Source organism: Chiloscyllium punctatum, chromosome 36 (assembly GCF_047496795.1).
Source record: "Chiloscyllium punctatum isolate Juve2018m chromosome 36, sChiPun1.3, whole genome shotgun sequence".
Lineage (NCBI taxonomy): Eukaryota > Metazoa > Chordata > Chondrichthyes > Orectolobiformes > Hemiscylliidae > Chiloscyllium > Chiloscyllium punctatum.
In genome coordinates this window covers 60,374,959-60,397,923 of record NC_092774.1, presented here as the reverse complement: position 1 = coordinate 60,397,923, position 22,965 = coordinate 60,374,959, and the positions used below count along the sequence as shown (strand labels likewise).

The 22,965-nt window shown below is 44.2% G+C and overlaps 1 protein-coding gene across 2 annotated transcripts; it reads right to left on the bottom strand.

Moving 5' to 3' along the window:
• Nucleotides 1–146: 146 nt before the first annotated feature.
• Nucleotides 147–19,765, bottom strand: LOC140460558 (uncharacterized). Of its 2 annotated transcripts, XR_011954192.1 has the most exons (3): nt 19,643–19,765; nt 14,115–14,296; nt 147–891 (listed from the first exon to the last, which is right to left on the bottom strand). XR_011954192.1 is itself a non-coding variant. In XM_072555142.1 (2 exons), the coding sequence occupies exon 1, from the start codon at nt 6,131–6,133 to the stop codon at nt 5,210–5,212; it is 924 nt and encodes a 307-aa protein (XP_072411243.1). In that variant the 5' UTR covers nt 6,134–6,136; the 3' UTR covers nt 147–891; nt 5,126–5,209. The 2 variants fall into 2 exon arrangements, 1 of the variants encoding a protein (XP_072411243.1); XM_072555142.1 differs by lacking the exons at nt 14,115–14,296; nt 19,643–19,765 and adding an exon at nt 5,126–6,136.
• Between the last annotated feature and the right edge of the window lie 3,200 nt (nt 19,766–22,965).

Sequence of the window (22,965 nt, the reverse complement as noted above, 5' to 3'; positions counted from 1 at the left end):
CTGTCATTGGCCTTTCTAATCACTTGCTGTGCTTGCATTCTAACTTGTGACTTATTTGCAAGGCCCCCGGATCCCTCTGCATCTCAGAATTATGCAGTTGTTCTCCAAGTAGGTAACAAATTGCATTTTACCATATTGTACACCACTTGCAAGAGTTTTGCTTATTTATTTAACCAATCTATCAATCTGCACAATTGACATGTCATCCCCACAATGTACATCTCCATCTATCTTTGTGTTGCCTGCAAATGTAACCACATACCTTTGATCCCCTCCTGTAAGTCATCTATATAATTGTAGAAAGTTGAGGAGCCAGCAGAGATGCCTGTTGGCACCCCACCATACGTTGTCATATACAACCAATTTGACATAAGAACCATTTTTGCATATTCTGTTTTCTGCCAGTCAGTTGATGTTCTATAACTATACTTTACACCATGAGCTCCTCTGTGCAATATGCTTTTTGTGAAAACATGTCAAACACCTTTAGGATATTCAAGTTCAGTATATCCACAGGCTTCAATTTACATCCTCTTTCAAAGAATTCCTTGAGGACAGCATGGTGGCACAGTGGCTCCCTCTCATGGCCAGAGACACCTATTTGATTTCAGCCTTGAGTCGACGATCTGGAGTTTGCATGTTCTGTCTATGTCTTTGTGAGTTTCCACTGGGGACTCCACAGTCCAAAGATGTGTAGGTTGGGTGGATTAGCCATGCTGGATTGTGTAATGTCCTTGGATGTCCAAGCTAGGTGAGTTAGCCATGCTCAATGCAGGGTTACGGGAGTAGGGTGGCAGTCTGGATCTGGGTGGGATGCACTTGAGGGTTGGTGCAGGACTTGATCGGCCAAATGGTCTCTTTCCACATAGACCCAAGGGACCACATCTTTCCCTTCGAGAACAGAAATATTAAATATGTTACTCTCCAGTCTGAGGAAAACTTGCCTGAATCTAATAAATCTTGGAAAATTAACATTAATGCAAATATGAACTCATTAGCCACCTTTTAAAATTCTATGATGAAATCCACCTGAACCCAGAGATTTGCCAGCCCATAGCACCATCAGTTCGCTCAATAGCATTTATCTAATGATTCTCATTTCACCAAACTCCTCTGTTTGTTCAACCTATGGGGTTAAAGGCAGGATTCTTGACCATGTGGTGGAACAGAGGGATCTTGGAGTCCAAGTCCATAGATCGCTCAAAGTTGCCACCCAGGTTGATAAGCTTGTTACGAAGGTGTACAGTGTGTTGGCTTTCATTAGCAGGGAGTTTGAGCTTAAGAGCTGCAAGGTTATGCTGCAGCTGTATGGAGTACTGGTTAGATCACACTTGGAATATTGTGTTCACTTTTAGTCTCCTAATTTTAGGAAAGATGCGTTGGGAAAATGCCAGAGGAAACATCACAGAAGCGCTTCACAGGAGGCTGCCAATCACTGAGGATGTCACCTAGACAGGGGACGAAATGTCTGCAACACAAATTCCCAGCTCGGCGAACAGAACCACAACAGGAAGCTGTGTAAGCTGAGAGAGGGTACAGAGAAGATTTACCTCGATGCTGCCTGGAATGGAGGGCATGGCTTAGGTTGGGGGAGCTAGGGCCTTTCTCATTGGAGCGAAGAAGGATGAGAGGTGACTTTATAGAGGTGTACTATATGTTGAGAGGCATAGATAGAACGAATAGCTAGAGACTTTTTCCCCAGGTCAGAAATGATAGGACATAATTTTAAAGTAATTGGAAGAAGGTTTAGGGGAGATGTCAGAGGTAGGTTTTTTACTCTGAATGGTGAGTGCATGGAATGCACTTCCAGGGTTGGAATGAGAGTCAGATACATTTAAGGACATTTAAGCGACTGCTGAACAAGCACATGGATGGCAGTAAATTGAGGGGTGTGCAGGCTAGTCTCATCTTCAAGTTGGATAAAAGGCTGATACAACATTGAGGGCTGAAGGGTCTGAACTGTGCTCTATTGTTCTACGTTCTCGCTCCAGAACGATGCAGCAGCAGTATTGGAAGAACAATATTGCGTCAAACCCCTTGACCCTTCCAGAGATGGGCACTGTCGATGGAAACTCTGTTAAATTCTGCCAGCAATCAGGTGATAGCCGGGTGGGGGGAGGGTGGCAGCCGTGAGACTGAACTTGCTGACTTGAGGGTTTTTAGTTTTGGTTGCTACGTGCAATGAAGTGTGAATCATTGTTTCAGCAGTTGGTTCTGTGTGTTGTTTCTGAGTCAGTGGCCAAATTAAGGTGATTCACCCACAACCAGAGCAAGAGGCTGGGATTAATATTGACTCCACTGCATTCAGTATGACATCACGTCAATACTGTTAGAAAGGGAAAGCTGACACCAACTCCCACCCCACCAGAGATCTCAAACCAAAACACCCAAAGAGAAGCGCATCATCCTATAATCTGTAAAATTAATGTGAAAAGTGGTGTAACCTGCTCTAATGTTTAAAAATAAATCCCTGACACTTTAAAATCAACAAAAATCCATTTATTTATCTAACAGTAACGGTGAACAGATGAACTAAACTATTAACAAACCAAATAAATCTCTTCTAACTACTGACTGTTTCAGAATAAAACAAGGTTCTCGTGATATGCTGATCCAATAAATATAATTCCCTCTTGTAACAAGAAATAGAATTTAGTCTCTCAGATTACAGCCAGGTTACGTGTCTCTTGGAATACTCTGTGCCACCTTCTGTTGAATCTTCTGTCAGGAATGCCCTTCTCAGATTTTTTTTAAATGATGCATTCTCTAATACAGAGATGACTGACATCCAATTTTCCCCTCTCAATAGAACTGAGGACTTTTGGCTCTCGTGAGGGGGAGTTAGAGATTTGGGCGTTCAGTCGATTGTACCCTGAAGGTGGCAACACAGGTCAGTGGAGTGGTCACAAAGGTTTCATTTGGCGGTGTGTAAATAAATTGTTTTCCTGGAAGCCAAGTGATTTGACCAGCTACATCACTCCTGGATACCTCTGCCTAAAACAACAAAAAAACGTTAGGGTCTGGGCTACCTTCCCAGAATGTTTTGAGGGGATCTGGCCTGGTCCATAACACTGAACACCTGCAAATTGTGTCTCCAGGAAGGATGTAGTGAAACTTGAAAGGGTTCAGAAAAGATTTAAATGGACGGTTCGGAGGTTGGAGGGTTTGAGTTACAGGGAGAGATTGAATAAGTTGCAGGTATTTTTCCCTGGAACATCGGAGGCTGAGGAGTGACCTGGTAGATATTTATAAAATTATGAGGGGCACAGATAGGGTAAATAGTCAAAATCTTTTCCCCAGGATGGGGAATCCAAAACTGGAGGTTTAGGATGAGGGGGAAAAGATTTAAAAGGGACCTGAGGGGAGACCTTTTCACGGAGAGAGTGGTGTATGTATGGAATGAGCTGCCAGAGGAAGTGGTGGAGGCTGGTACAATTTCAACATTTAAAAGGCATCTGGATTGGAACATGAATAGGAAGAGTTTAGAGGGATACGGACTAGTTCTGGCAAATGGGATGAGATTAATTTGGGATATGCAGTCAGCATGGACGAGTTGGACTGAAGGGTCTGTTTCCCTGCTGTGCATTTCTTTTGACTCGAAGTCTCCAAAAGATACCACATTGCTTCAACCGAACTCTGAAACCCAACGTTACTGACAGATTCTTTGTGTGTGAACCCGAGAGGCCGTAGAGATGGTCGTAGAGATGTACAGCACTGAAACAGACCCTTCGGTATAACTCGTCCAGAATGACCAGACATCCAACATTTAATCTACTCCCATTTGTCAGCATTTAGCTCATATACCCATCCAGATGCTTTTTAAATGTTGTCATTGTACCAGCCTCCACAACTTCCCCTGGCAGCTCATTCTGTACATGCACCACCCTCTGTGTGAAAACTTGTCCCTTGAGGTCCCATGCTAAGTTGCCTGTGGTGTTAGGGTGGGTTACTCTTCGGAGGGTCAGTGAGGACTTGTTGGGCCGAAGGGCCTGTACTAACGCTGTAGGGAATCTAATCAAAAGGCACCTGGATGGGTGTATGAACAGGAAGAGTTTCGAGGGGTGCTGGCAAATGGGACTAGATTAATTGAGGATATCTGGTCAGCATGAATGGGTTGGACCAAAGGGTCGGTTTCCAGCACTTGGCCTATATCCCTCTCAACCATTCCTATTCATGTCCCCATCCAGATGCTATTTAAAGGCTGTCATTGTACCAGCCTCCACCACATCTTCTGGCAGCTCATTCCATCCATGCATCACCCCCTGCATGAAAAGGTTGCCCTTTAGGTCCCATTTAAATCTTTCCCCTCTCACCATAAACCCTCTGGTTCTGGACTACCCAACCTCCAGGGAAATGACCTTGTTATTTACCCTATCCATACTCCTCATGATTTTATAAACCCATATAAGGTCACCCCTCAACCTCTGACACTTCAGGGAAAACAGCCCCAATCTATTCAACCTCTCCCTGTAGCCCAAACTCTCGGCAACATCCTGGTAAATCATTTCTGGTGGAGAAGTCAATGATTTGGGTTAATACCTGAAACACTGACTTCACTGCTGGTGCTGCCTGGCTTGCTGTGTTCTCCCAGCCTCCTGCTTGTCTACTTTGGATTCCAGGATCTGCAGCTTGTTTTTGTCTCTAACGAATGGCAGAGCAGACTCGATGGGCTGAATGGCCTAACTTCTGCTCCATTGGTCTCACAGGCTTTGGTTTGTGCAGATTGTTTCAGTGGGAACGTGCAGTCCTGGGCTCAATGAGCAGTAGCACCCAATGGATCAAAGTTCATAGAATCACAGAATCCCTACAGTGTGGACACAGGTCCTTCAGCCCAACAAGTTCAAACTGACCCTCTGAAGAGTCACCCACCCAGACCCATTTCCCTACCCTATTACTCGACATTTCCCCTGACTAATGCACCACACCTACACATCCCTGTACACTGGGACAATTTAACTTCACCAATCCACCCTACCTGCACACCTTTGGGCTGTGGGAGGAAACCGGAACACCCAGAGAAAACCCACGCAGGCACAGAAGGAGAATGTGCAAACTCCACACAGATAGTTGCCCCAACAGTGGAATCAAAGCCGGGTCCCTGGCACTGTGAGGCAATGCTACTCACCACTGAGCCACCGTGGGAGTGGGTACAGTCCAGCAGAAAACAAAACAAGCACCAACTCTCCCACTGTCAGACTGGGCAGGAGGTTCAGTCCTGGGGGTGACCCACAGCAGCCTCACCGGCAGAATCCGATTGTTGGGAACGCTGGTGCCCCCGCTGGTGCCTCTGCAAGTTGCAGGCCTGGGTGAAGGCCTTCCCGCACTCAGGGCAGCTGAAGGGCCTCTCCCCAGTGTGGACTCGCTGGTGCTTCAGTAAGTCAGAGGAATTGCTGAAGGCCTTTCCGCACTCAGGACAAGCGAATGGCCTCTCCCCGGTGTGGACCCGCCGGTGGATCAGCACGTGGGAGAAATTGCTGAAGGCCTTCCCACACTCGGGGCAACTGAAGGGCCTGTCCCTGGTATGGACCCACCGGTGGGTCAGCAGGTTGGAGGCATGGGTGAAGGCCTTCCCACACTCAGGGCAGCTGAAAGGCCTCTCCCCTGTGTGGACCCGCTGGTGGGTCAGCAGGGCGGAGGAATCGCTGAACCCCTTCCCGCACACTGGGCAAGTGAATGGCCTCTTCCCTGTGTGGACACTCTGGTGCCTCAGCAGGGAAAAGGCCTGGGTGAAGGCCTTCCCACACTTAGGGCAGCTGAAGGGCTTCTCCCCTGTGTGGACCCGCCGGTGGGTCAGCAAGGCGGAGGAACTGCTGAACCCCTTCCCACACTCTGGGCAGGCGAATGGCCTCTCCCCGGTGTGGACCCGCTGGTGCTTCAGTAGGTCAGAGGAATTGCTGAAAGCCTTCCTGCACTCAGGGCAGCTGAAGGGCCTCTCCCCTGTGTGGACCCGTCGGTGCCTCAGCAGGGTGGAGGAACTGCTGAACCCCTTCCCGCACTCAGGGCAGGAGAATGGCCTGACCCCAGTGTGACTGCGCTGATGAGCCTCCAGGACAGACGGGACATGGAAGGCTTTCCCACAGTCGCCACACTTCCAAGGTTTCTCCAATGAGCGGGATTCCTCTGGTTTCTCCATGGCTGAAGCTTCAGCGGCACACAAACACGTGTACAGTCCCTCCCTGCCGTGAATTCCTCTTTCCAGGCTGGATAACTGTTTTCGGTTCCACACTCAGTACGCTGTAACAGTAGGGTCTCTCATTCAGTCCCATTGATGCTGAAAACGTACTGAAGCAGGGACCAAAAGACTTTGCTCCTTCTCACAGAATCTTAGTCAAAACTCGTTCCAGTCCCAATGGACTGAATGACTGTCAAACATTGACTTGAAATTGAGGACAGCAGACGCTGGAGAGTCAGAGTCAAAAAGTGCGGAAAAGCACACCAGGTCAGGCAGCATCTGAGGAGCAGGAGAGTCGGCGTTTTGGGCATAAGCCCTTCATCTGTTGATTTTTAAACTTCAGTTTTCAGATCAAATACTCTGTAAAAAGAGACTATAAAAGTCATCATTGTCACTGAGAAGGTCTATAGCCTTAAAACTTGTCTTTAAACATTTAGACTAAATGTAATGATGAATTATAGAACACACTTATTACACCAGAAAATAGACAGACAGCAAGGCTCAGAAAAGGGGGGCATCTTAAAGAATGTAAAAGATAGGGACACCTGGGCTTACCAAGTGATAACAGGATGCTGTAAGACAATTAAGAAGGTTTGCCTTAGCATCGGTGAATCTGTTTGAACAGGACACCAAGTGATAACATTCACAGCCGTTCCCTTGTGAAATTAATGACAGTGTTTGGTTCTGACCCTGAAACGAAACTCGGTACTATCAAAAACTTTGTAATTAACACTCAGTTGCTGTCAATTATAATGGATTTGTATACCCCTTGCAAGAAGGGCAGTCACAGAGAAAATAAATCTTTGCTGTTACAAAACCCTGACTTGAGAGTTCAAAAGGACACTAGAGATAGACACCATTTTAGTGCTGAGGCTGTTGAATCCAGTAGAAAATTAACTCTTAGTGCTTAGCTGGTATGGATCGAATTTAATTGCATTTTGAGAAGCCAATTCTGGTTATGAAATGCAAATTCTATAAAAGGAAATACTGATAAAGCTTTAAATTACTTGCTGTTTTTACGGACTGCCCCACTGTCAATTCTAACTAATTAGATCTTATGTCTTATTTGAATTTGAATCACAAACTTGAAAAGTAGGCATGTTTCATTCGAAGACAAATGAATCAGTTTGAGTGCAACCTTACGGTAACATCTCTGCCTCAGGTACAGAATGGTTTAGTGCTTAAAAAGCAGGAGTCTGCTCCTAGCTTAGAAATTATTCAAGGTCGAATATTGAAGAGATTCTTGCACAATGTGTCGGGAAGCCATTTTATGATTGAACGTTTGCCCTCCTTACTAAGAAGCTGTTTTATAAAAGAAATGTATCTGACAATGTGAGCTGTGCAAGGTTATCTTGTGAACTCTCCAATTAGCTGAGACTGGTACCTCTTTATGAGAGGAGTTTATCTCACTAGCAGGCGCCTAACTCAGCTGTTTATCCCACCTGACGAATGGCTTAGGGCCTGTCGGAGTGATTAGTCAAGCTTCACAGACCTGTCAATTCGCTTTTCTTCCTTATGAATTATTGTCTTTCACTATTATCTGTCTAATTAAGAACATGCAATTTCTTTTTCAAAATATTGTACAAAGGAAGCCACTTTGTATCAATACATTGGGGTAGCCTGCTGGGCAATTGAACAGCTGGTAACCTACTCTCCTAGATTATTAGAACCAAGTTAGTTTACCTTATAGGAATCAATGTTATGTTGGCACAGTGATGCTTTCAGTGAATAAAGAGGATAACTAAAATTATACTAAACTGTCCAAAACAGGTTTTTATTCCAGACTTCCAAACAGTACGATTTCCAGGACGAACCAAGAGGGAGGCTTTACAGGTCTGAGTCCACAAGGGATTCCCTGGGTGGTCTTAAATCTCCACTTTAACATCAGTCCAGGGTAGAAATTCAGAACAAGCAATTCTTTTTCTGCAGAACAATCTTTTCTTTTGTTATTCCACAAAATTGAAAGCACCATCCCAATGTCTCTCCCCCTATCCATTCTCACTCCACTCTAATTTTCCTGAAGGATGCTAATTCAGGATCTTACAGTGCCAAAAAAGTTAAAAAAAAACATCGCTTTTGAATAACTCTACCTGAAAGTTAACATCTTTCACGACATTGGGATACTGCTCAGTGTGAGCAGATCTGATTTTGGGAAGCAAAGAAAAACTGTAAGTTCAGGATAAAACTGCAATACAGCGTCTTTAGAAACATCCAGACACGGGGTCAAGGCATTGACACCAACACCAGTGAGAAACTAAACATACAGACGTGGCAAACCATCTGTCTTTAGTCTTTTAGAATGGGTTGTAGGTATCATTAATATGTAAATCTCAGAACTTCTTACAAATCACCTTCTCGAGATAACATAAGTTTTGTAACAAAAGGTGACACCTCAGCTCAGACAATGCATTAAAGGTATGAGGTCACAGTCAGTCTGTATCCCAATGTTGAATCTGACAAGTTCTGTTTCCAAAGTGAAGTTTACAAAATATTATATGCATGCACTGACTGCATTGACTGCCAGCAGATTGCGCATTTTTTGAATAAAATCAAATGTTTGGATCAGAAATTGGCTAGCTGAAAGAAGACAGAGGGTGGTCGTTGATGGGAAATATTCATCCTGGAGTTCAGTTACTAGTAAGGTACAAGGATCTGTTTTGGGTCCACTGCTCTTTGTCATTTTATTAATGACCTGGATGAGGGCATAGAAGGTGGGTTTGTAAATTCGCGGATGACACTAAAGTCGGTAGAGTTGTGGATACTGACTAAGGATGTTGTCAGTTACAGAGGGACGTAGATAAGCTGCAGGGCTGGGCTGAGAGGTGGAAAATGGAGTTTAATGCAGAAAAGTGTGAGGTGATTCACTTTGGAAAGAGCAACAGGAATGCAGAGTACTGGGCTAATGGTAAGACTCTTGGTAGTATAGATGAGCAGAGAGATCTTGGTGTCCAAGTACGTAGATCCTTGAAAGTTACCCAGGTTGATAGGGCTGTTAAGAAGGCATACGGTGTGTTAGCTTTTGTTGGTAGAGGGATTGAGTTTCAGAACCATGAGATCATGCTGCAGCTGTACAAAACTCTGGTGCGGCCAGATTTGGAGTATTGCGTACAGTTCTGGTCACCGCATTATAGAAAGGATGTGGAAGCTTTGGGAAAGGTTCAGAGGAGAGTTACTAGGATGTTACCTGGTATGGAGGGAAGGTCTTAGGAGGAAAGGCTGAGGGGCTTGCGGCTGTTTTGGTTAGAGAGAAGAAGATTGTAAGATGACTTAACTGAGACATAAGATAATCAGAGAGTTAGATTGATTGGACAGTGAATGCCTTTTTCCTTGGATGGCAATGGCTAGCACGAGGGGATATAATTTTAAATTGAGGGGTGATAGATATAGGACAGATGGTCAGAGGTAGTTTCTTTACTCAGAGTAGTAGAGGTGTGGAACGTACTGCCTGCAATAGTAGTAGACTCGCCAACGTCAAGGGCATTTAAATGGTCATTGGATAGGCATATGGACGAGAATGGAATAGTGTCGGTTAGATGAGCTTCAGATTGGTTCCACAGGTCGGTGCAACATTGAGGGCCGAAGGGTCTGCACTGCGCTGTAATGTTCTATGTATCCATAAATATAATTCTGCAAATACAAATTCACCCTGTACACTTATATGCATGTGTGCGTGCATGAGAGAAAGCAAATGTCTATGTCTATGCTGTTTATCTCTGTCTGTTTGATAACAAATGCTTTATTTCTGTAAATGTTGTTATAAATCAGAGTTGGGTACTAATAGTTAGATGTAAGGGAGAGAGAATTCCTCAAGTTGGGTACCATAAGAATCCTGGGAGACCTTTATTTCTGGCTTACTTCCCAATGAACAAACATTAAACACACTCACCTATTTATTTCTAATTTTGTTTCATTTTTCTTGTTTATTCCCCACTACGATGAGTCTCTCTGTCTGGATGGTTGACAGGCTGGGGCAATGTGGGTTGGGCCTAGAGTGACTGAATGTTTTATTGTTCTGGAAGGTGGAAAAGGGGGTCAAAGCTTCAGCAAAAACCCAGCAGAGCTGAGGAGATACGACACCTTACTCTGTGGGAACAGGAAGATCAAAGAGGACAGAGAAATCAGGACCTGAAATCCGAGCTGACACCAGACTACCCTGTGATCAGTGCTTTGATTAACAATGCCAACCATCTACCTTTACCGAGCTTCCCATTAAACTTCTCTGTAAGGAGTCTCAGATTATAATTATTCTCTTCAATGTGTGCAGCCAATTCATTCACTTTTATTACAATGCAGCACACATTCAGCTTTTACTTTTATTTTTTGTGATCTTTTGAATCCAGCTTTGATTGCTGGTACTTTTATCCTCCTTGTCCCTTTTTATCGTTCTCTAACATTCATTTTCCACATCACCACACTGCTCACTGGCCTTGATTTGGATTAGCCATGCTAAATTGCCCATTGTGCCCAGGGATGTGCAGGTTAGGTGGGTTAGCCAAGGGAAATGCACAGTTATAGTTTCACAGTAATAGAAGCAGGAGTAGGCCATTTGGCCCATCCAGCCTGCTCTGCCATTCATTGAGATCATCATCTCAGCTCCTCCTATCTACATTGTCCCAACTACCCTTTAATTCCCGATAATGCAATAACCCAGCAAACTATATACTGAATATATTTAATAAAGCTGCTGCTACTGCTTCCTTGGGCAGAGAATTCCATAGATTCACCACATTCCAGGGAAAGCAATTCTTCCTCATCTCTGTCCTAAATCTACTCTCCCTAATCTTGAAGCCATGTCCCCTAGTCCTAGTCTAATTCACCAGCAGAAATGACAGGACAGGATAGGTGGGGTGGGGGTGGGTCTGGGTGGCATGGTCTTCAGAGGGATCAGCGTTACCTTTATGAGCTGAATGGCCTGATTCCACACCTTGGGCTTCAATGATTTACCAAGGTTGTGCGCGCTCCGGATGACAGCTCCCAGAACCTCTCACTTTCTGCAAATCGAAAGACAAGTCCCACCCTGCCCTCTCGTATGTGTGTTCTGTAACTGCTTAATCATTTCGAGTGAATCCAGCCCACACCTCCCACTGCTGCCTGTAACCTTTACAATGCTGATGAAACAATGAAATACCTGCAGTACTGAAAATCGTAAGGCTTCTAACGATACCAGTTACTGATTCACTGCACCTTCTGATGGACAGTGTTGGAAATACAATGTTGAAGGCTGAATGAAATGAGCAGTTTAAAACAAAAACCCACCTAACCCTTCGCTAGGTTCTCCACTCAGCACACTCTACTAACTGCCAGTAAACCTGAAAGCACTTCATCCCCACAGTGCAATGAATTCCCACTTTCCACCAGAATTCCAGATGTGCTCCCTCACTCAGTTGCTGTCTCACAAATGAAAGATTTCATTGTAACTTCTGCTCCCAGTCAGGGCAAAACATCTTTGAAAACTACTCTGGAAGTCTAGTCTTCACAACCACACTTCTACTTTTACTGAAGACCATTAGAGTCATACAGCACAGAAACAGACCCTTCGGCCCAATCAATGGTACCGACCAGATATCCTAAATTAATCCAGTCTCATTTGCCAGCATTTGGCCCATATCCCTCAAAACCCTTCCTATTCAAGTACCCATCCAGATGCCTTTTAATATGTTGTAATTGTACCAGCCTCCATCTCTTCCTTTGGTAGCTCATTCCACAGAGACATCACCATCTTTGTGAGGAAGTTTCCCCTCAGGTTATTTTTAAATCTTCCCCCTCTCATCTCAAACCTATGCCCTATACTTTTGGACTTACATACCCTTGGGAAATGATCTTGGCTATGCATCCTATCCATGTCCCTTATGAACTTCTATAACGTCACCCCTCAGCCTCCAACACTCCAGGGAAAATAGACCCAGTCTCTTCAGCCTTTCCCTGGAGCTCAAACCTTCCAACTCTGGCAACAGCCTTGTAAATTCCTTCTGAACTCTTTCAAGTATCACAACATCTTTCCTGCAGCAGGGAGATCAGAAATATGTGTGGTATTCCAAAACATGGTCTAACTCAATTTACTGACCAATGGAGGAAAGCATATCAAACAGCTCCTTCATTATCTGATCTACATGCTACTCCACTTTCAAGGAACTATGAACCTGCTCTCCAAGGTCTTTTTGTTCTGCTTCACTGCCCAGGACCTTAGAATTGGGTGTATAAATCCTGCCCTGATTTGCCTTACCAAAACGCAAAATCTCATACTCATCTAAATTAAACTCCATCTGCCACTCCTTGGCCCATCAGCCTATCTCATCAATTCTAATTTATATCAAACCTTCTTTCCTCTTTCATTCACAGAAAGCTGAAAATCTCCATCCCTCAGACTCTACCCCACTCTCACTTTGCTGAACCTAATTCCTCTGTACCTCATCCTGAAGGGTCTGGTCCATGCTGATTAACAGGCCCACACTCGGGGGTGGGGGGGGGGGTCTAACTGAAACAGACAGAGTACTGAACAGCCAGGACAGAGTGGACATTGACAAGATGTCTCCATTGGTAGGAGAAACTAGAACTTCAGGGCACAGCCTTCGAGTAAGGGGAAGACTTTTCAGAATGGAGATAAGAAGAAATGTCTTCAGCCAGAGAGTGCTGAATCTATAAAATTCATTGCCACAGGAGGCCAGGTCACCGAGTATATTTAAGACTGAGATAGATATCTTCTTGAGTATCAAGGGAATCGAAGGTAATGGGGAGAAAGCAGGGGAATGAGGTTGAGAAATTTATCAGCCATGATTGAATGGCGGAGCAGACTCGATGCGTTGAATGGCGTAATTTCTGTTCTCATGTCTTATGGTCTCACACAGTGTGACAGAATTGGGAGCAGAGGTAGACCATTTGGTTTTTCGAGCCTGCACCAGCACTGAACAGATCATAACTGGATAGGAATATACTTACATCTGGGTGGATAGGTTGAGATGTTTTTTCACTGGAGTGTCGGAGGTTGAGAGGTGACTTTATAGAGGATTATAAGATTGTGAGGGGTATAGATGAGGTGACCAGCAGGTGTCCTTTCCCGAGGGTGGGGGTTTCAAGATGAGGGAGCAAATTTTGAAGGGGAGAGGAGAAAGATTTTAAAATGACATGAGGAGAATCGTTTTTTTAGGAAAGTGGTTAGTGTGTGGAATCAATGTTCAGAGGAAGTGGTGGATGTAGGTACAGTAACAATGTTTAAAAGACATTTTGATAAGTACATGAAAAGGAAAGGTTCGGAGGGATATGGGCCAATCACTGGCAAATGGACCAGTTTAATTTGAGAACATAGCATGGACTAGTTGGACTGAAGGGTCTGTTTCTGTGCTGTAGGATCCTGTAGCTGTTCTCTACTGGGGTCTGAAAACCATTTTCTTGGAGATCCAAGATGGCGGTGGTCTGAGTGGTCTGCTGTGTTGGGCTCTGTGCTATATCCTATGGCAATGTGGACATTTACCCCCCACCCCCTCGTTAACCATCCTTAGGAGAAAAAAATACTCCTATAAACTTAGTGAACATCTGGAGCTGCTAAAATTGTGGTTTGACAGCTTTAAGACCAGGATGAAAGCAAATGAAGGAAAGGGGCCAAAAGGAGTGCAGCAGGCAGGGCACTCACCTACTACATCGGGGGTGCCTGGCGCCATTGCTCAAACTCCCAGGGCAGTCCCCTTGGATTTAATGGGGCAGCAGCAGTTACTCTCGGAGTTTGGCAAATTCCGAGATAAGATTGAAGCAGCAGTGGAACCACTATCTGCCACGCTGGAAAAGCATGGTCAGGAAATTCAAATGTTGGCCCAAAGAGTAAAGGCAGCAGAGGAGAGGACCGTGGCGGAGGTCTCAGGAGGAAGGATCCAAACGCTGGAAGACCAGGTTCGGGTCCTTCAGGAGCAAGTGGACGCCCTGGAAAACTAAAGTAGGAGAAAAAGCTTACAGCTCGTGGGTCTTCTGGAACGTGAGGAAGGCGAAGACCTCATTGGAATCCTGGAGAAGTGGTTCCTGATGTTCTTAGGGCTGGAGTTGGAGTCGGGCCTGTTGAGTTTGGAGCGGGCCCACCGGATTGCAATGTACAGGTCAGGACCAGACCCACGCCCCCGCATGGTCCTTGTGCGACTCCTGCATTATAAAGAAAAACAGTTAATGATTGAAACAGCAAGAAGACTGGGAAGAGATCCACAGGCTTTGTGCATTAAAGGCTCAAGAATAATATCTTTTCAGGACTTCTCAGGAGCCAGAATTAAGAAGAGAAAGGGCTTTTGATGAAGTTAAGAGAAAATTAAGGGATCTGAACATTCACTGTTCCTTGAGGTCCCTGGCCGTGTTACATTTTGCTCATGGGGGGGCGGTATATCATTTTGATTCAGCAGAAAAGGTGAAGGACTTTGTGAATTCTCTGAATTCAAGAACTCAGGTTGGGATGGGGCCATCGATACAGACAATGGTGCAGTTCTTTCTGTCCCATCTTTTCTTTTCTCTCTCTCCATTTTTTTCGTGGTTATCGGCTTCTCCATACTGCCTTGATGTAAAACCGGAATTATTTAGTATATCGGTCAGTTGTGCATTATGCGAGGACTTTTGTTTTAACTGCTGTCCTTTTGGTTTTGGTTTGGGGGTGGCGATACCTGTGGTTAAGATATATGGAGAAGGGGTGTGTGTGTGGCGGGGGCGGGGGGGGAATGGGCATCCATTTTTAACTCTCAGAATGTAAATAACGTGTTTTTTGTTCATCTGTGAATTGCCTGGGGTTAGGGCACAGCCTCGGTTGGAAGGATCCAGGATGTTTGCTGTGGGCAAGGTGAGGTAGGGTGGTGGGGGAGTTATGATAGAGCTAAAGGAGAAGAATGCCCTAAGAGTAGAGGACTGGCTATACTGATAAGAAGGAACCTCCCTTTTCAGGTAATTGAGAAAATTAAGGACGAAATTGGACAGTTCATCATTCTTAAAGATCAACTACATGGATAAGAGTATGGCGTCCTGAATGTGTATTCCCCACCCCCCCCCCCCCCAATGTGCACCCTCTTACATTTCTAACTGATGGAGTTGCTAAAATGATGAGTCTTGGGGGTGCACAGCACTATCATAGGAGGGGATTTTAATCTCCTCATAGATCCTGAAGTAGACAGGGTGACAAGGGGCCTCGCATGTATGATTGCACGATCTAAGCAGTAGGAGGACATGATTGGTTTGATTTGTTTACCTACAGTGTGGAAACAGGCCCTTCGGCCCAACAAGTTCACACTGACCCTCCGAAGAGTAATCCATCCAGACCCATTTCCCTCTGACTAATGCACCTAACACCATGGGCAATTTAGCATGTCCAATTCACCTTACCTGTACATCATTGGACTGTGTGAGGAAACCAGAGCACCCGGAGGAAACCCACGCAGACACGGGAAGAATGTGCAAACTCCACATATACTCATCCAAGGCCGGAATCGGACCTTGGTCCCTGGTGCTGTGAGGCAGCAGAGCTAACCACTGAGCCACCGTGCTGCCCCAGTGTGAGGAGTTGGGGTTAGTGGATGTGTGGAGACATCGCCACCTGAATGGAAGGGACTTTACTTTCTGTTCCAACCAACACAAGTGTCACACACGAGTTGACTGCTTTTTTATGTCATCAGATATTTTGGATAAAACACTGGCTTGTAAAATTGGGCAGATAGCTGTCTCAGACCACGTGCCAGTGTATTTAGATGGTAAAATCAAGGGTGGTGGAATGGATGCACGGCACTGGCGCACAGACCCATTCCTGTTAAGGAATGGCAAATTCGTTGAGTACATCAGAAGAAAGTTCAGGGTCTTCTGGGATATCAACTCAAGTAAGGCCAGTAATCCGGCAATACTGTGGGAGGCCACTAAGGCATATTTATGAGGCCTAGTTATTTCATATTAAACAAATAGAAGGAAGCCGAGGGAGGAGCAACAATAGATGCTGAGGAAGTATATTATATTAGGACTTCACTGGTCAAGCTGCAGCTCTCAGGGTTGCTCTCGACTCATTGCACACACAGGTGCCAAAAAACGGTCTCCTTTGCCAAACAAAGACTGTTTGAATTTGGACAACCTGCCCCTCCCTAGTATAAAGGCGGAACGGGTTTCCCTATTGAATGCACCAATGATGATACAGGAGGTGCAGGAAACAATAAAGCATCTCCAGATAGCAATGCACCGGGGTCAGATGGGTTCCCAAGTGAATTCCATAAGGAATTCATAAATGCCATCTCTGAGGATGTATAGCTATTCAGACACATAGGTTTGTCTTCCGCCCTCTCTTATGGAGGCTAATATCTCCTTCATTTTAAAGAAGGAGAAAGAGCCCGAAGAATATGCTTCATACAGACCCATTTCACTGTTGAATGTAGATTTTAAAATCCTACCCAAGTTGCCGGCCCTGAGGTTGGAAAAGATGTTGCCCTGTATTATGAAAGATGATCAGATGGGTTTTAACGGCTGTAGCTCCTCCAATAATATCAGGAGGGTACTGAACATAGTGCAGGTATGCCACAAAGATTGATCCTGGGTTCGGTGGTTTCCATAGATGCAGACAAGGCATTTGACCGGATGGAATGACTGTACTTGTTTGGGGTCCCTGAGCATTTTGCTAGACGGGTAGTGGTGTTGTATAATGATCCTAAGGCAGCAGTCATCACAAACGGCACTAAGTTTGATAACTTTCATATGGGGAGAGGGAGTCAACAGGGATGTCCTCTTTCACTACTGCTATTTATCTTGGCAATTGTGCCATTAGCTGAGGCGATCAGGAGGGATCCTGAAATAGTGGGGCCAGAGGTGGGAATGGGGAGCATAAGATTACCCAATATGTTGATGACGTCCTTTTGTTCTTGGCCAATCTGGAGGAGTCAGTTTCTCGATTTGATTCAAACAATTAATTTATTTGGCTGTTTTTCGGGCTACAGGATCAACTTTACAAAATCGGAAGCCATGCCGGTGGGGGGATTAGTGGAGGTGCCTGATCTGAAGGATGGAATGCAGTTCCTGTTTAGATGGTTGTCAAAAGGATTTTTGTATTTGAGAATTTTTATTACTCCTGCCTTCCACCAGCTGTATAAAGCTAACTATGTACAATTACTCGAGAGGATAAAGCAGGATTTGCAGCAGTGGAAGGGTTACCGTTATGATGGTTACGCCGAATAGCCCTGAATAAAATGAATGTTCTTCCTTGCCTGTTGTAACCCTTGAGAATGCTCCCGTTGTTGCTACCCAGATGAGTATTACGGAGGCTCAATGGTTGGCTCGGTTCTTTTATTTGGTGTCGCAGGCGCACCCTAATTAAGTTTACCAAATTGCAGCTCTCGCAGGGTGAGGGAGTGGGGTGAACCTTCTGGACTTGGAGACATCAAATATGCACTTTGTTCCCCTATCTGGGTGGCGGGGCATGGGGGTGATTCGGGGTCAATTTGGCTTGATGTTGAAGCCTCGCAGTTACGTTGTCTCCTAATTATTTATGAATAAGATGAAATCCATGACCGAGCAGTATAAGAGTCCAATCATTTTAAATACAGTGAAAACCTGGAGGATAATGAGGCAAGATGAGGGCAATTGGCTTAAGACCTCACCGTTTACCCCATTGGTGGGAGCCCAAGGATTTAAACCTGGGGCAATGGACTCCGGCTTTAGGTCATGGGAGAATAAGGGAATCTCCTGTCTGGGAGATTTATTCAAGGGGGAGGTCTTGATGTCATTTAGCCAGCTAAGTCAGAAATATGGATTGTACCTATTCCGGTACTTTCAGATAAGGGTTATATACAGAAAAAGATGATGGTCCCTGCTCAGCTTTACAGGTCAGAAGTGGAGAAAAGAGTACTCGAGTGTGCTGGTGTTCTTTCAGTCAGTACTTTGTATTATTTACAAAAGGGGTGTGCCTTAGGGGACGTGGAGGGAACCTGTAGGACGTGGAATCAGGAACTCCGAGAGGATACTTCATTGGAAGTATCGAAAAGAAATATGGGAAAATGTGAGCAAAATTTCAATACGTAACAAAGCACAGGCCTTGAAATTGAAGATTTTACACAGGGCTCATATGGCGCCAGAAAGGCTAGCTAGGTTCAAGAGAGGAGTATCACCAGGTTGTCCCAAATGTAAAATTATTATAGGCACTCTCACACACTGCTATTGGTCATGTTTTAAGGTCCAGACTTACTGGAGTGCTATAGTAAGGGAGCCGAAGGACATCCTCGGGATTGAAGTTAAAGTGGATCTGGCATTTCTTCTTCTGGGGTTAGCAAATTTGCCCTCTCCTGGGGAAACATAGGAAGAGACTATGTAACATTCTTACCCACTATACAAGGAAGAACATTTTAATTAAATAGACAGCGGAAAAAACCCCAGGTCTTACTGGGTGGCGTTGGCTAGTGATGGAGCATCTCCCCCAAGACTACCACATGAATATGGTGCACCACTGAACAGGGCGGTTTTATAAGACATGGAAACCTTTCTAAATTATATGGATGCAGACTTATCAGCAATATTGATTAGGGCCGTGGTATGCCATGGGAATCAGTTTGGGCACCAGTGGGGCCCTGGGAAGGGAGGCTGGGGGGAAAAGAATATGGGTACAATAACTGGAGCTCCCAGGGATGGGAGCCTCAGTGGAGGTGTAATGAGTTAAATAGAATAAAATAATGTGATGTAATTTAATTTGAATTCAGTTTAATTTATTTTTTAAATTTGATTGAAGTTTAGTTTAAGCTAAGCAGGTAAAGTTGTTCTGGTAGAATAGTAGTTAGTTCATTATTAATAGTATCATGATATGACATTATTGTACTGCCTCTATCTTTCTGTATTTTGGTATTGTTCTTTTTTGTCTATAGATGTTTTGTAAAAGATTTGAAAATGTTTCTAATAAAATATTTTAAAAAACATTTCCTTGCCTTCCCCCATAACTAATTTTAACATTCAAAAGTCAGATAAACTCAGCTTTGAATATATTCAATGACCCCCTAACTGCACGAAGACATCCCCACTTCTGAACTCAATTCCTCTTGCTAATACACCACTTGCCTTGCTCATTGCTTGCTGCACTTGTCTGACAACTGGCATTGACTGGGATAGAAAGCCTGAGTAGAAGGTAGCTGAGGCACCTTTGTACGTCCACACATCATTCCTGATGAATGGTTTTTGCCCAAAACATTGACTGCCCTGCACCACGGATGCTGCCTGATCTGTTGTGCTTTTCCAGCGCCACATATTTCGACTCTGATCTCTAGCGTCTGCAGTTCTCACTTGTCCCACATCCCAATATATCACCATTTAAACAATGCATCTCCTTTCTATTTTTATTTTACAGGAAAGACTATAACTTCACACTGTGTAACTGCATTTGCCATGTGTTTGCCAATTAAGACACAGACCTGAACCAACTTTGCTGCAAGTCAAGAACTGAACTCCAGAATGAAAAAATAAAATGGAAAAGGGGGTGAGAAAAGAGTGTGTTGTACTCACAGATGTTGGACAGAGGAAAATTGCAGTCTGAGGTGAAGCTCAATCTTCATTCAGAGAGAGAAGAACAGCAACTACAGCTTCACAAATTCATGGTCTAACGTCCGCATTCAGAGAATAGGGGCGTTCTCAATGGCAGGAAGACCACACTCCTTCCGGTCTTCTGGCGCTTTCTATTGGTCCATCAAAAGAATGTCGCGTCCTGTCTCCGCTGTCAGGTAGGAGCATGCGCACTACTTTGCTGACACCAGCGTACATGCGCAGTGTTTGCTGACACCGAGAAGCATGCGTAGTCTGTCCTGTGGAGGTGTTGGTGTAACCGACAAATTTTCAGTCTCAATGCTAATAGGAGAGAAAGAAAGACTGGTGCCACAAATTTGTTTTCCTGAGACTCAACATTTTATTGTTTTTGAATTTTGTCTGGCTGCTCAATTTTGTCTGTCTTTTCCCCAGGTTAGAGGAAGTACAAAACTAGAGGGGCATCGGCTGAGAGTGAGAGCGGAAAGGTTTAAAAGGGACAGATGGGATAAATTTTCACGCAGAGCATAGTACGTGTATGGAATGAGCTGCCAGAGGCCGTGTGTCAAGGCTGGTACATTTACAACATGTGAAAGGCTTCTGGATGGGTTCTGGAAAGGCCTGTATATGAATAGGAAGGGTTGAGAGAGATGAGCCAAATACTGGCATACAGACCACTAGATTTATTTCAGATATGTGGTCGGCATGGACCAAAAGGTTTGTTTCTGTGCTCTGCAATTCTATGACTCTATTTCTACATATTCTGAACCAATTTCACAAGACTAGGAATAGGTCATTCCTCCCTCACAGCCTGTTCTCAACTGTGGCTTAACTGCAAGTTTCAGAAAGATGTCTGCAGTTTTTTTTAAAGCAATTGAATATGCTTTCAGACGTTATTGATGTTTCTAAATACAACATTTTAGCTATTCTCAATGTTTTACAAATCAGCCGTTTCGCTGGTTCAGTGGTTAGCGCTGTTGCCTCACACTGCAAGGAACCGGATTCGATCCCACCATCTGGCGACTGTTGGTGTGGGATTTGCACATTCCTTTGCCCTCCTTTCAGTGCTCCAGGTTCCGCCCATGGTCGCAAAGATGGGCAGGTTAGGGTGGATTGGCCGTGCTAAATTGCCCCACAGTGTGCAGAGATGTGTTATGGGGTGGGATGCTTTTCGGAGGGTCAGTGTGGACTCGATGGGCCGAATGGCCTGCTCCCACACTGTAGGGATTCTATAATTACAAGAGTTGTCAAACCAGCAATTTTAATTGGTGAAGTATAAGACCAGGAGCCAATCTTTAATCAGTTTTCCATTCATTCACAGAGTGAAATTTTAGAATTGTATCACTCTGAGCTCTACTCCCACCTCAATGTCAATAAATGTCTTTTTATCTGTCCTCAAACAATCAATCTGTCCCTCCTTAACCTTGATTTTTTTTAAAGTTAGCATATTTCTTCCTTTAGATAAACCTTATCAATCAAAACACAAAACAATGTTTCAAACCTAATTAAAGATTTTTTACGTTCTATACAAATCTTCTGGGATCCCCAGTAATCACCCCATATCAGCTGTTATCTTCATCAAATAATCTGACAATTATTGACTGCTATCAACCTCTTCCGTCCCAGGAAATTTCCTTTCTCTGCAAAGTTTGGTTCATGTTGGCAAGTTCAATTTATAATGTTTTACATTCTCAGTGTCTGTTTAACGTTCAGTGGGAAAACTGTTTTCAGTCTCACAGTTATACAGTATTCCTCCAAAATGTTTCTGAGGAATGCACTCCTCCCACAAAAGCTGGTGGTTCCACACTTAAAATGCTATTAACGGCTTGCTTGGTTGTCTTTGCTGTTTCCCCTCTAACTGTTCAAAATGTCTGGTTTTATACCCGAAAACATCAGATCATTTCATTGGTTTGGTGTCATTCCAAACTGTAAAATTCAAGTTCGATAGGAATTTGGTATCAGGGGCATACTTTAAACTGATTGGCCGAATTGGAATTTGTTTTTGTTCCATGGCAACACAACTCCAGCTATTTGTTTCAACCAAACGTTACATTTTTAAATTGTTCAGCACGCTTTGTGCTTTCAGTCAGTCCTTGCTCGTTTCCTCTCTGTCAAAAGGTACACTACACACCTACACCTTCATTACACCATCCAAATGTTTTTTAAATGTTGTAACTATACTTGCGTCTATCACTTCTGGAAGTTCATTCACTCACAAACTAACGTCTGTGTAAAAACGTTATCCCTCAGGTTCCTTTTGAAATCTCTCTCCTCTCACCTTAAAAAAAAGTCCCCTAGTTTTTAATTCTCCTTCTCTAAGGAATAGACATTTGCTAATCACTTTACCTACAACCTTCATGATTTTATAAATTTCTACAAGGTTACCCTCAACCTCCTACGCTCCAGTGAAAAAGGTCCAAGCCTCTCCATGTAACCTGAACACTCCAATCCTGGCAACATCCTGGAAAAGCTTTTCCAAACCCTCTCCAATAGTATTCTGCCTATAACAGGGCGACCAGGACTGTACTCAGTACACTAAAATTGGCCTCATCAACATCCTGTACAACCTCAACATGACGTCCCAACTCCAACACTCAATGGTGTGAAAAATGAAAGCAAGTGTGCTAAACACCACCTTAACTACCCTGTCTACCGGTGATGAAACTTTCAAAGAACTATGTACCTGAAACTTCCCCTCCACCCCCACCCCCAAAACAGGTCTCTCTGTTCTACAACAAGACCCAGGGCCCTACCATTTACTGTACAAGTCTTGCCCTTGTTTGTTTTACCAAAATGCAACCTCTCGCTTTTATCCACACGGTCTCTCTCAGGGACACACACAAATACAGCCTTTCACAGCCTTTCACAGCCTTACACTCCATCACACTTACACTTTACCAAGTTAAAAATCACACAACACCAGGTTATAGTCCAACAGGTTTAATTGGAAGCATTAGCGTTCGGAGCACCGCTCCTTCATCAGGTGGTTGTGGAGGACACAGTTATAAGACACAGAATTTATAACAAACGTTTACAGTGTGATGAAGCTGAAATTATACATTAAAAAATACCTTGATTGTTTGTTGAATCTTTCATCTGTTCGAATACCATGATAGTTTCACATTTTTCAGATGTAAATTTTAAGAAGTTTTGTGATTTACATAAGTTACTTTTCAGGTTAACTGTAACATTTGATGTTAGCTAACACAAATTGTTACAGTTAACCTGAGAACATTTAAGAGGCATTTGGATGGGTATATGAACAGGAAGGGTTTGGAAGGATATGGGCAGGGTGCTGGCAGGTGGGA

Excerpts from the sequence above, each read along its gene's own strand:
- LOC140460558 (XM_072555142.1), bottom strand. The coding sequence starts at position 6,133 with ATGGAGAAACCAGAGGAATCCCGCTCATTGGAGAAACCTTGGAAGTGT.